We start from the raw sequence: 13,933 nt of genomic DNA on the forward strand, positions 1-13,933 counted from the left end.
TGAGACAACTCCAGCCACAGCCAGGTTCAGTGCTGCCCCTCTTGGAGACATTCATTCCTGGAGCCCTTATGGATGGTCCAGAAACAGAGGTTGGGGTCTGGAGGTTGAAACTGAGAAGTGTTTGGGCTCCATAGTTTACCAATTAGAGCATTGGTCTTGTAAACCGAGGGCTATCATGGTACAGTTCTCACAAGAAAGGAAGTGGGGCCATGGGTTAGTTCTCTCTACCAGAATAGTCTTGTACATTGTTTTTTATTTTCTTCTCCACACATCACTGCTCCTCTACACCACAAACTTGACACAGAGAGCTAGGGATGTGAGAGAAAGAGAGAGAGATTAGCAGTCAAGAGCACACACTGACGGCCCTTGCAGAAGATCTGAGTTTGGTTCCCAGCATCTATATCAGGTGGTTCCCAGCAACCTGTAACTCCAGCCCCAGGAGTAAGAGCAAAAAAGCCCCGGCCTAAACACTCCCACCCCACCCATGCCACCTTCCAGGGAGATGTGAGGCAAGAGGACATCTTAATAAGGAGAAAATAAAAGATGTCTGAGAGAGAACTGCCTCATGACCCATAGTTACTCACAGGTTTGTAAGCAGCATGGCCTCTTGCCAACACTTACAAGAGTTCTTGGAAGCAGGACACAGACATTCCTGCATGATGACAGGGGCAGATTTTGCTAACTGTAGAAAAGCCTACCGAAGCCCACACTTAGCTCATGCAACAGGACACTGAATCATGCCTAGAAAACACACATCTTGTCAAGAGCCATCTGAAAGACACCGAAGAGCTAGAGATCCCCCTCCAGCCTCCACAGGCGGCCCTGACAGGTGAGCCTGCTGGGGACAAGTGTCCCGTGTGCCCCTTGGGTGGCAGGAGAAGCATATCACACTCTCGGGGACATTCTGGTCACATGTAGTAAGTGATGAAAATGCCATTCCCTGGTCTAGAGAGCCCACACTCCAGACTACCAGTGAAATGACCCCCAAGGACAAAGGCACAGGAACGAAGGAGTCACTGAGTCAAGGTCATGACAGAAACAGAAGCTATTTCAAAACAACCTGCAATGGGAGAAACATCCCAACATTTAAAAGTCAACCAAATGAAATAAGGAAGCCATTAAACATCAATAAATGTCAGGGCAAAGCATTTATATTAGGGATAATGGATGGAAGCTTGGAGAAAAGATAGGAATTAGACTTGGAACAGGGAAAAGCTAGGGGCATTTTCCCCGAGGAATTTTCTTTAAAGTTCTAAAATAGAATAAAGTTATAATTTTCAGAGCACTATTTCTCAGTTCATTGCGTAGATGACCATGTTTGGGTAGACAATGAACTGTATTACAGTATGTCTTAACCTTAAAACCAGACACAAGAACAAAAAGGATGCACCATTTTCTGGAAGGTCAACCAGTTGCTGCCAGACACCAACAGAGGCAGCAGCATGGGCTAAGGTTTTGTCTGGCATGCTCAGGACTCCAGGACCCCAGACCACTGAGAACTGGATGGCCACCAGATTTTAGAGCTTTTCATACATTGGAATATTTGCATAGAGTACTAGTTGAATGCCCCTATTCCAAAAGTCTGAAATCTAAAATTTATTTTAATCTAACATCAAAATCACTAAGTTTTATAATTGGAAATATTCCAGATTTCAGATGCCTTGTTTAGGAACACTCAACCTGAACTTTGAGGAGTCACCTGGGAACAAAGCGGTCTGAATCCAAAGGAAGCCTCCAGTGCCGAAAATATCAAGAGAAGCAGTGACGTGAGCATCCTCTGCTTTTCCTTGAGTGTAGAGGAAAAGTTTTTGACTTATTGCTATATGAGCGCTGAATTATGATGCTTGCTGTGGGTTTTGGTATTCCTGTGTTGAGGTATTCTTTTTATCTACCTTTTCTTTTAGACAGGGGCTTACTATGTAGCCTGGCTAGCCTCAAATTCACTGTGTAGACCAGGCTAGTCTCAAACTCACAGAGATCCACTTGCCTCTGCCTTCCAAGTGCTAGAATTAAAGGCATGTGTCACCAATCCAGCCAAGGTACACCAGTTTCTTCACCTAACATATGGAGTTTGCCTGTTTCATCACAGAAGGATGCTGAATTCTGGCAAATGCTTTTTGGCATCTCCCCAGGGGATCACATGGGTTTGGCTCTTTGTTGATGGGAGGCATCATATTTACAGATCTGCTTGTGTTGAACCATTCTTGCATGTCTCGGACAAACCCCACTTGATCGTACAGATGATGCTCTTCACATGCCGTTTCTAATATTCAGTTTGCTAGCTTTCACTGAGATTTCCAGAGAGCCAGACTACACATCAGCTGCTCTACTTCTGGGAGCATCTCCTGGTTGCTGCTGAACTGGACACTGTGCTGACTTGGAAGTGGGGCTCTGGTATAGTTCCGGGCTCCCCCAAAAGCTCTCCTGCCCAGAAGTGTGGCTGCTCTCAGTGTGTCTGCACAGAAGAAGGTCACCCACAGGGAGCTGGTCCTAGGGAACAGTCATGCATCAGCTACAGTGAAGCCTGACAGACGTGTTGCCTTGGCACTGTCATTGGACAGAGCGGCTTCTTCATAAGGACTCTGGGTCAGGAAAGTCTTCAGCCGACTTCACAGGGTTCAAAGAGTGAAAAGAACTAAACCGAAGAAACTCTGATTCCCTCTGGCGACTTGTGGGCTGCGGTAGACACACTGACCATCTGACTTTCTAGGGTACAGGGTGCCCTCAGTCCTGCATCCCGCAAGTAGCTAAGAGCTCTCACTTCTGTATGCTGCTGGCAGCCAGGTACCCCAATTCCCCCTTGCTGCAAGCAGGGTATCTGAACAGAACTATGATCTACAACTCTCTCCAGAGCTGACTGTACATTCCAGCCTCATCCTCCGGGTTCCTGCTTCTACTCACGGACGGACGTTCTCTCCTGACAGAAAACCTGATCACAATTTGCATCTCTGCTCAGGAAATGAACGGGTGAGGTGTGGCTTGTGTTACATGTGTGAGCAATGTGACCAGGAAGCAATTCCAAGTGAGACAGGGTCTGGCCAGGGAGCTTGTGATGGGAAGAGCAGTTCTCACCTGACAATTCCAGTCTTGCCTTGGTTCAACCTGCCTGGTTTTCACTTTTGTTTTTTGTTTCTTCAGACAGGGTCTCATTGAAGCCCAGACTGGCCTCAACTCCCATGGTTTATGTGGTACTGGGCGTCACAACTAGCACCTCACGCATGCTTGGCAAGCGCTCTACCAACCGAGCTACATCCCAAACCCCTATCTGTGCTTTAATGAGGGTGAATTAAAACTTTTTTAAAACGTTTGAGCCTGGAATGGAGCTACACACCTTTAATCCCAACACTCGCAAGGCAGAGGCAAGCAGATCTCTGTGAGTTCAAAGCCAGCTTGGTCTACATAGCAAGTTCTAAAATAGCCAAGGCTACATACTGAGACCCTGTGTCAAAAATCGATTTTCACATCTCTTCTGGAACAGGCAGAGGCACTCAGTGTTTTAAACTGGGGCTCAAATTCATACAGCATCGAAATCACCAGAACCTGGATTTAAGTAGACACTGGTATGGATGGGAGGTCTGAGTTCCAGATAAAGAGATAGAACAAAACACATATAAGCAGGCAGAGGGAAATAAAGAGGAAAAAACAATCGAGGAGTGAAATGGAGACCCCATCAAGTACAGCCCAGACTGGTATTAATAATTCTATTAAGGAACAAAGAGCTGCCAGTCCACTAAGCTACCCCACCAGCTGTAATGTGCAGAGCTTATCTTTGAACAGATGAAACCCAGTCTAAGGAGACTTTCAGGCCCAGGCTTCAGGAAAGCCACATCCAAGGCTTCTCCAGCGTTGACATCCATTAGAATTCCCTGGCTGGTTGGTCACAGTACAGATTCTGACTCCACAGGCTGGGGGCGGGGAGGGGCGGAGGAGCTATAGACTGCATTTCTCATAAGCACCCAGGTGAGGCCCAGGAAGTCCTGAGGGGTGTCACCTTTATAGACAGGATGTGAGGGCCTCAGCTTAGCGCACTGGTTCTCAACCTGTGGGTCTCAGCTCATTGTGGGTGGGTATGGGGGGTGAAGGATCTTTTTCACAGGGGTTGGCTAAGACCATCAGGAAAAAATATTTACATTACGATTCATTACAGTAGCAAAATTATAGTAACGGAGTAGCAACAAAATAATTTTGTGGTAGGTGTCACCACAACACGAGGTGTTAAAGGGTTGCACCCTGCACTAGGAAGATTGAGAACCACCATCTTAGAGCATCCCTGGCAAGAGCGGCCGTGCATGAGAAAGAAGGATAAATCAGAGGGTATCACCATAAGCTACGTGTCGGACACTGGTCTAGCCCTTACACAGAGACCCCCACCTGGTCCTCATCATAGCCCAGGAAGAAACAGGTCCATTATCATCATTATCATCTCCACTTCATAGACCCTGCAACAGAGGCAGGTGGGTGTGGGTCTCAATTCCCAACCAGGCTGTAGTGTGTGCACCAAGTCACTCAACTTATTGGCCAATTTCCTGTTGTGTAAAGTCTAAAATAACAGCGTATTTCTTCTGATGCTGAGAACTGATTGGTAGATCTGAACATATCCAATCATGGGAAATGGAGAGTGAAGCTTTCCAAGCTCTGAAATCCTACCAGGGGAAGTGACTGTGATGAGCAGGTAACTGTGCCGGGTGGGCTGGGCTGATTCCTAATCCCTGCAGCAACTTCAGGTAAGTAATATTCAGCAGAAGTCTCTGGAAGAAGCCTCACCAGCTAATGTGACCACATGAGCTTTGAAGCACACTGTTAACTGGAATAATTCTCCCAGCACTTGGCACTCTGTGTCTGAACCGAACCCCCCAGGGCGTCTTGATCAGATGCCACCGACCACGCCCCTTGTGAAAGGCTAAGAGGCTAAGAACTGAATCCAGTATCTCAGGATGCAGGGGCCGTAGACTGTCTCCCCACAACACAGCACACCGACTTTAAGTCAAGTGCCTTGTGTGTTGGCAGATGCTGGAAGACTGGGTACATAGGCTAACTTTCCTCTTCCTGCCCGAAGACTAGACTCACCAAAGAGGAAAACAACAGCCTTTGTCTCTCTGAGGTTTCATGAACTAAACCTGCCTACCCCAGGATGAAGCCTGAGATGCCGCCACCCCTGGACAGACTTTGACACAGCTCTTGTCCGTCTCCTGGGTCCACTCAGCTTCCAAAAAGAATGATTTATGAACTACTATCTGTTTTCCAGGTCATTCATTCTGCTTAGAAATTACTGCCCTTCAAATATGCCCTATATTCTGCCATTTTCCTCTCCCTTACAAAAAAGGGCACATAGCCGTCTGGACCTTGAGGGGTTATTGGGCACTCACGGTCCTGTGACGTCCTCCTGGCAGGGTCACAAATTTGCAAACCTTGTCGCTTGTCAGTCTATTCCTAAACCTCTCAAGGGCAAAGGGAATGCTTTCTCCTCACCCCCATAGGGCCCTAAGAACAGGAATCCTGCTAGGGATTACACCGCTCAGAAGGATAAAACCCATGGTAAGCAATTTCTAAGGCTTACCACCAAAACATGCCAACAGGCTGAGAACCTGATAATGGTTTCATGACTCATTCCAGGCTCCTCCACCTACCTTACCCTGATGGGGAAAGAATTTATGGGGGATAAACTCAGCTATTGTCTGGCCAAAGACTTTTCATCACAACATAACTCCCCTCACTGTGTTAACGCCTCAGGAACATGAACTTGAAATTCCCTCCCAGCCAAAAGGATCTTATCACCCAGTGACAGAGCCCTGGCAGGGAAATGTTAGTGTTACTAGACTGCAGCCAGACCTGTATGCCCAGCATTTACCAGTTCAGGAAGGTCTTCTGTGCCCCAGAAGCCAGACTAGAAGAGAGGATAAAACAGGACTAACATCTACGAGACAATTCTACAGACCCCGGTTCCTTCATTTCCTTGGGTTCCATTCTTCTCCAGAGCGTGTGGGGACAGCCACAAAGAGCAAGTCACAGCTGGGGTGTGCAAAGAGGATAAGAGCACGCCTCTTACTACTCTTCTTTCTCTCCCTCACCTGGAAATGCCACCGCAGCACAGGACTTCACAAGCACCTGCCAGTGGACATGTCCACCGGGAGCCTTCTCCCACGTCACTCCTCCTTTGCTTCTCTTAGAATTGATCTTGGTTGCTTAGCTACAAGAATTCAGTTATGCCCTCTGTAACTAGTGACTGGAATTTAGAACAGGAAACATAGATACTGATCAATGAAAGAAAAGTTCCTGCTGTTTAGACATTAAGTGTCCCCCAAAGGCCTTTGTCTCTGGCTTGGCACTATTGGGAGGTGATGGATCCTAGAGCAGTGGTCCTCAATCTTCCTAATGCTGTGACACTTTGATACAGTCCCTCATGTTGTGGTGACCCCCAACCATCAAATTATTTCATTGCTACTTCATAACTGTAATTTTGCTGCTGTTATGAACCATAATGTAAATACCTGCATTTTCTGATGGTCTTAGGCAACTCCTGTAAAAGGGTTGTTCGATCCCCGAAGGGCTCACAACACACAGGTTAAGAGTGACTGGGAACTACCCTGGAATCAAACTCATAATACAGCATAGAAACTACCAGTAAATATCTGCCATGAATTCAGATGCACAAATAAACAAATGGAACTCAGCAATATCTAAAGTAAACAGTATATCACATGAGAGTGTATATTAGTGCAAACACAGAGAACAGAATAGTCAAACACCACTGTGCATTCCACAAATAAACACAATGATTTATCAATTAAAAGCAAAACTTTTAAATTAAATATATAAAGAAAGTCCATGAGCAAGTGAGAGTTATTCCAGACTAGGCTGGCTCCATACCAAGAAAGTCAATGTAACTCTGAGAATCACAGCCGGTGAACACCAAGGCAGCTTCCTCTTTCCACATCAGCACCAAAGCACCGCCATGCTGGGTAGAAATACTCTGGGTTCCATCCAGGCCCACTGCTTGCCTTACCCTGTCCTAGACCCTAACATAGGGTCAGGACATGGACATGCATACTTGGCTTTGATCTATCCAGAGCTCATACAGACGACAGGAAACAGGATTTGCACCAAGATGTCTGGACAAAAGCTCTGAGGCTCTTTATACCTGAAACCAAGTACCACCAATGAATGTACCAGACTTGTGTGGAGCAGAAAGAGAGAACGAGGAGACAGCGCACCTATGGGGAACTGCAGAGGTGGGGAAGCCACCTCACATATGGAAGCTCATTCTGTTCTCTCAGTCCAGGCTGAGGGCCGGGTTTCCCAGCCACATGTGGAACCCAGCCCAGGCTTTACGTGCAAAGAGAAGCTCTGGGCCAGGCCTTCGGTGCCTGTCTGTAATGGAGGATTAAGTGTTTCAGGGTTCACACAGGTTGTATGATGAGTTTCAAACCAGCCTGGCCTCCTTAAAATGACCTTTCTCCAAAAGCCGATTAGTGAGAGTAGGGATATGGAAGAAGAGAGGAAGGGAGGGAAGGGAGGGACAGAGAGGGAGGGGAGATGGGGGGGCTCTTTGCAAGGCCTGTAACTAGCCTCAATTCTGCTCTTTTTGATAGTAAAATCACCCTAGAATGTTGACGAAAACTTGGAAAAACCCCAATTGAAACACTCCCATCAAGTTGAACACCCCAAAATGTAAACTAAGTCCAACAGGCTCTATCTGAAGTTGTGAGGAGTCACTTAACCTCTGCCTGGAACAGAGGCTGCAAGCACAGCAGGCAGATCTGCACCAGGAGGGCAGCGCTCTGTGCAGAGGGTTTCCAACCTTCGCTGACTGCAGTGGCTGGAGAGGGGCCAGGCCACAGGCAAAGACCTTCCTATAAAAATGTACACAGTAGTCGGGTATCCTTAAGCCAACCCCCAGCAGGTACAGCATCAGACACACTTCTACGGGAGAGGGGTCCTGCAGCTGGCACAGTTACCGTGGGGAGGATTTCTCTAGAGTCACCTCAAGATGAACCACAGCCTCTCACTCGGCTTTGGAAACATGTAGACAGGAAGGGGTCCGTGCAGACGCACAGAAGCCCATGCCAGCAACTGTTTCGGTGGAGAACCAATATCCAGGCTCCCCTGCTCAAGGTCCTGGGAGAAGAGTCCAGGAGCTGCTGCTAAGTTGATATGGTAAAAGGAGGCACACTCCTGGATCCACTCCTAGGCTCTCTGCATCCCTGCCTCCTCCCTGTCCGCGTGTAGAGCCCCGAGCCCCTACAGGCTGGAGACACACCCGCAGTTCAGTCCTAACAGTCTTCAGATCACTTTTGCACCTGAGCACAGGCAAGACTTGGGGTTGCAGTCACACTTCCCTAACCTTCCCATGTCTTTTCCTGGAAAAAGGGCAGACAGCACAAGCCAGTGGGAGCATGCAGGGAAGTGGACTCAGCATCTGCTTCAGTGTGCTTTCATCCAACAGTCCAAGGAGACACACCAATCCTGCTTAGAGCTTCCCATCTACAATCAGCTCCGCTGTGTGGTCAAACACAGACAAGGTCTGTGCACATCTCCTGCGTAAGTCCTACACAAGTCTCTGCATTCTTTCCAAAGTTAGTTCACAACTTTCAAGTAAACTAAGCAAGACTTAATTCAGAGTAAAGAATTACTCTCAACTTAAAAACAACATATAAAAATAAAAATAAAAAACCCTGGAGCCGGGCGGTGGTGGCACATGCCTTTAATCCCAGCACTCGGGAGGCAGAGCCAGGCGGATCTCTGTGAGTTCGAGGCCAGCCTGGGCTACAGAGCAAGATCCAGGACAGGCTCCAAAGCTACACAGAGAAACCCTATCTTGAAAAAACAAAACAAACCCCAAAAAGTTAAAATTGCCACAACACCACTCCTTACCATGTTGTACTATAGTACCAAATTTTTCTTGGGTCTCTTAGATTGCTGTTCTATTTTAAATAGACCTCAAAGAAGGTATTTTACATGTAGGGTTTCTTTAAAATGTCCTGACACTGATTGATTTCTAAAACACTATTCAAGGAGTGTGAGATCCCAGCACGTACACAGCAGGTGTAGAGTGGGAGGCAGATTTAAACACTGAGTCACAGCACAGTGTGCACCTAGTGTACAGGTAAGTAGGGTCACATGATGACTCTAACAGGGAGAGTCACATACATCATGCACACCTGTTGAAGTCTGGAGGAAATACTGGAAGGAAATATAACACCCACAAAAGGTGAGGTGCAGCTGGCTTCTTGGTTCCCGTCCTGCGCGCTTACAAGGAGCTGTGGGACTACACCCAGTGTGGATGGTCCAAGCCAAGCACTGCCCTCCCCACCTGAGAATGAGGCAGTCCCTTATACACTTTACTATCACCTGCATGGATGTGGCGCTGTACGTTTGAATGAAGAAAACAAGCCTATTACTAACAAGCTTAGTATTTATTACGGTTTTTCCCAGTTCTTGAAATAAGCTGGGTTCTTTAAGGGAATACAAGTTTTTTTTGTACAAAAAGAATATTTTCTCATCCTGAACAATTGTGACACCAAGAGGTAAAAATGGGTCTGTGGGAGAATGCAACACCTCACACACAGGTTGATTTTGTACCAAGGGCAGGAGAGGTTTGCAATTATGTCTTGCTATCAAATAATGACTTATAGAGAGGGATCTTTCAGACAGTGAACTGCTATGTTGTGTTGTTTCCAAATGGAATGCCCTGGGTCTCCAGAAGAGAGCAAGGAACCCTGGGTGTCCTCTAACTGACAGACCCAGAAAGTGACTCCTTTCCTACTCAACCAGGAAGAAGGGCAGGAAGAAGAGAGGAGAGGGGGGAAGGGAGAGATGGAAGAAGGACACAGGGAAGAAGGAGAAAGATGGGGTGAGGCCAGGAGGAACAGGGAAGGGAGGAGGGACACAGGGCACGAACCTCCACCAGTCTCCAGGCCTCACTGATGATCGCATACTGCAGGCGGTTCAGGACGAAGCCATCGATCTCCTTCAGGACTCTCACTGGGGACTGTCCAATCTTCCTCATCAAGGCATAGGTTCTGTCCACTGTGGCTGGAGCTGTCTCTGGGTGAGGGATTAGCTCAACCAGCGGGACATAATAGGGTGGATTGACCTTTTAAGAGGGAGAGAAGAACAGAGGGTCAAGGCCATGGCTGACAGTGGGGTGCTGCCCTAGCCCACTCCACCTCACCTGTGTCAAGTGACAAGTGGGATGGGAGCAACTCTGGAAAGGTTGAGAAAGACAAGACTGGAGAAAGGGATGCACACACAGGGGTGGGGGTTGGGGGGCGGTGAGCACAGAACTGTATCATTTTGTTTCTGAAAAGAACATACAAGGTGCACGCTGCCATCTTGTATACATTATGGAGGACCCCAAGCCCTCCAGCCTCCCCAGGACAAGGTTTCTATACTAGTTACTGAGAGCTTTACCCACTGCCTAGAACCACCTTCCCATCCCAGACTCCTCAGGCTTGGCCATTCTCTGCCTGTGTTAAGAACATGAACGGGATGGCCAAGGGTGATGGTTCATGCTTGCAACCCCAAAGCCTGGGAGGCTGAGGCAGAGGGCAGGTAGACACTAGCTAGCTTCATCTATATATTGAGTTCCAAACCAGCCTGGGCTACAGAGTAACTCCTGTCTCAAATACCCCATAGACAGAATCTCCCAAAGCCTGGTACTTCCCTGGTCCCTCCTTGTACACCTCGCCTACTTTGGCAATCTAAAGCCCTGTTCTGTTCTGGAAATCACAGACAACACAGCACCTGGGCAGCCCCATACCTCAGGGTGGTTGGAGACAGGAAGGCCCCTATCAATGGGAGGGACCCAGTGGAGATGCTGGTGTGGTTCTCAGCTCCGGTTTTCTCAGTTCACACTTAGTTCCTTGGCTACTCCCCATCAAGAACTAGCAAACATCCCAAGAAAACGCAGCTTAGCAGTGCCTAACCAGCCTGTACTAGGACAATCTGGTCCATGAGGAAAGCCCCTCCATGGCTTTTGCTCTGCCAATCGTAGATGATTACACAAACACCCTCTGCAATGACTTCTAGCGGGGGAGGGATAAAAGGTACCACTTCAAGAAGGTACATGATCTACCCAGGGATAAGCTTTATTATTATTATTATTTATTTTTGATTTATTTATTTTATGTGCCCTTTACCTCATGTATCTTGATCCCATTCATTTCCCCATCCCTTCACATCTGCCCTCTGCCCCTGCACACCCCCAAATAAAACAAAATTTAAGAGAAAAAAGGAAAAGAAAAACGGGGAGGGGGGCTTAAAAATCTTGTCATGGAGGCCGGGTTGTGGTGGTGCACGCCTTTAATCCCACCACTCAGGAAGCAGAGCCAGGCAGAACTTTGTGAGTGGTCTACAGCCTGGGCTACAGAGTGAGATCCAGGAAAGGCTCAAAGCTACATAGAGAAATCCTGTCTGGAAAAAAAAAAAAAAAATCTTGTCATGGAAGCTGCAGTGTGACACAGTGAGTCATGCCGTGAATCCCTTTGTCCGTTTACTTGCAAGTGTTCACTGCAAAGAGTCACTGGCCTGGTTCGAGGCCTCTGGTTTCTACGACCATGCTGGACCCTTACTAGGGCTCCTCCTGGATATCCTGCTGCCGCCCTGTGTTGTGAGATCCTGCAGCTTTGGGTCTGCAGGTCAGGTTCCTTCATGTGCTCCAGGAGATCATAGATGGGGTGATTGATGAGGCAGACCAAGTCATATCGTTGGGTCTGGGCAGCTGTAGGGTTAGTCCGCCAGATGGGAAATGGGGAGAGCTCTCCCATGCTTACAACTTCAGGGCTGGCTCCTCCACACCTGCACTGACAGGGTTGGTCCTATTGTGCTGCCCTGGAGAAGTGCGGGGCCTGCTCTCCGGAGTGTTGCAGCTGGTGGGGGTGGAGGATGGGTCTCCCACACTTGTGACCACAGGGCCAAGCTTTATTATTTTTTGTGTTATTTTTAAATTCATTTTATTTTATGTGGTTTTAAAAATCAGTTGTTGATATGAAACTCACTCTGTAGTCCAGACTGACTCAAACCAACAGACATTCTCTTTGTCAGCTTCCTGGGTTCTGGTATTACAAGGATGAGCCTGTGTTTTTCTCTTTAGTGCTGGGAACTGAACCTACAGCCTCGCTCATGGTAAGTAAGCACTCTACTACTGAGCTATATCCCTGGCTCAACTTTAAATAAGTAACTTACATAAAATCAATGCCCCCAACTTAATCACCTGTTTCACTTAACTACTTAACCTATGACACTTTTTTAAAAAATCAAGATTATGGGGGCTAGTGGGATGGATCTGGAGGTAAAGGTCCCAGCTGCCAAGCTTCCCAACTGAATTCAATCCCTATGGCCCACCTACTGGAAGGAGAGAACCAACTCCTGAAGTGTGTCTTACAACCTTGGCATGTGTGCACACACATACACGGAGCACATAAATAAATATAAAATTATTCAAATAAGAAAATCAGGACTATAAAAAATGGAAGTACACCTGCATCAGATGAACTGGAGAAGTTGGGCTCCAGGTCCTTGAAACATTGTGAATGTCACAGGTGGCAAAGACAGACACGCATCTCTTGATATGGGGACATTCTGTTGTGTTAATACATCATAGGGTGTGCAGTGGTGGGGGCTGGAGAGGGAACAGATATTTAAGGGGTAAGCCTGTTTCAGGAAGGGAAGCTTTCCAAGATGGGGAATAGTAAAAACACAAAGGTAGGCATGTGTTTAATGCCTCTGCCCCCCCCCCCTTAGCACTGTTAAAGTGGTCGACTTTGTGGTTACCACAATTAAAAGAAATTTAATTAAAGAAATTAAAAACGGTGTTCTGATCTCCCCACCTCCAGCTCCAAATTCTGGCATGATTCCCCCATAGCCAGCTTGAAAGCTGTGCAGCTGAGGAGACACGGTGATGCATGCCTTTAATCCCAGTACCCAGCACTCCAAGGCAGAAATGGCTAGACTTCCGTGAGGCCAGCCTGGTCTACACAGAGAGTCCCAGGCCAGCTAGGGCTATACAGTGAGACCCAGTCTCAAAAAACGAAACAAAACAGTGGTACAACTGTCAAACACTGGCCCCTTCAGACCTCCTGAGATGGAACCTGATCGCTCTTCTGTCCCTCCAGGAGGCTCTAGGCAGAATGGCGTCACTCCACCCACAGCACTTGGCCTCTGACAACGAAATCAATCTGTTTGGAGCCAGAGACGAGCAGTGATAGTGCCTTGGACCACACAGTGGACAGAAGAAAGGAGAGAGCAAGATGCTCACGACAGAGGAAGCAGACTTCAGACAGGGGCACCACTTCTAAGTCTGCCTTCTCCTCACGGGTCTAACCAAGGCAGGTTGATCCCTGGTGATACCCACAGATGTCTCCTTTCCATCCTGGGGAATGGGGCCATGGTCTCCAGACACTGCAGGACAGTTATCCACCCACTGGCCACCACAGGGGCCACTCCTCTCAAGCGTCCCGGGAAGTGAGCGGAAGACCCCCTTATAAACATGTTCTGTATCAGCTCTTCCCCAGCCAGGTGCCAGGATGCCTAGAAGCAGGCGTGTGCATCACAACAGGGCTCCCTCAGCCAAGGGTGTGAAACAATAGGACTAACTTGGTATCCAACCAGGAGATACGGTACAGGGAGCTGACCTTTCATCCCAGCCCCCAAGACACTGAGGCACGGGGGCTCTCAAGCTTGAGAATGACTTGGACTACATGGCAAGATGCTGTAGGAATAAGAGGATTGGAGGTGCTCAGCGGTACAGCCCTTGCCTAACATACAGGAGGAAGCACAGTGGCAGCGGACACTTTATTCAAAACAAGCAGGCCCTTATCCAATTCCAGGAAGAGACACCCTGCAGCTGACCAGGAACCTGGGGCCATCCCAGAGTCTGTGGCCTCCTTCTAGGCAACCTGACCTACAGAAAAAGAGCAGAGAGGCCCCATTAGCT

At 47.9% G+C, this 13,933-nt stretch overlaps 1 protein-coding gene across 2 annotated transcripts in view; it reads right to left on the reverse strand.

The window, feature by feature from the left end:
- The window catches only part of Cryl1 (crystallin lambda 1), a 116,499-nt gene that overhangs the window by 15,629 nt on the left and 86,937 nt on the right, over nucleotides 1-13,933 (reverse strand). For both annotated transcript variants that reach the window (XM_036199356.1, XM_036199357.1), the window contains one exon: nucleotides 9,899-10,093. In XM_036199356.1, the coding sequence (XP_036055249.1) occupies nucleotides 9,899-10,093 (195 nt within the window). The remainder of the gene's footprint in view (nucleotides 1-9,898; nucleotides 10,094-13,933) is intronic.

Source organism: Onychomys torridus, chromosome 9, assembly GCF_903995425.1.
Source record: "Onychomys torridus chromosome 9, mOncTor1.1, whole genome shotgun sequence".
NCBI classification, from domain to species: Eukaryota; Metazoa; Chordata; class Mammalia; order Rodentia; family Cricetidae; genus Onychomys; species Onychomys torridus.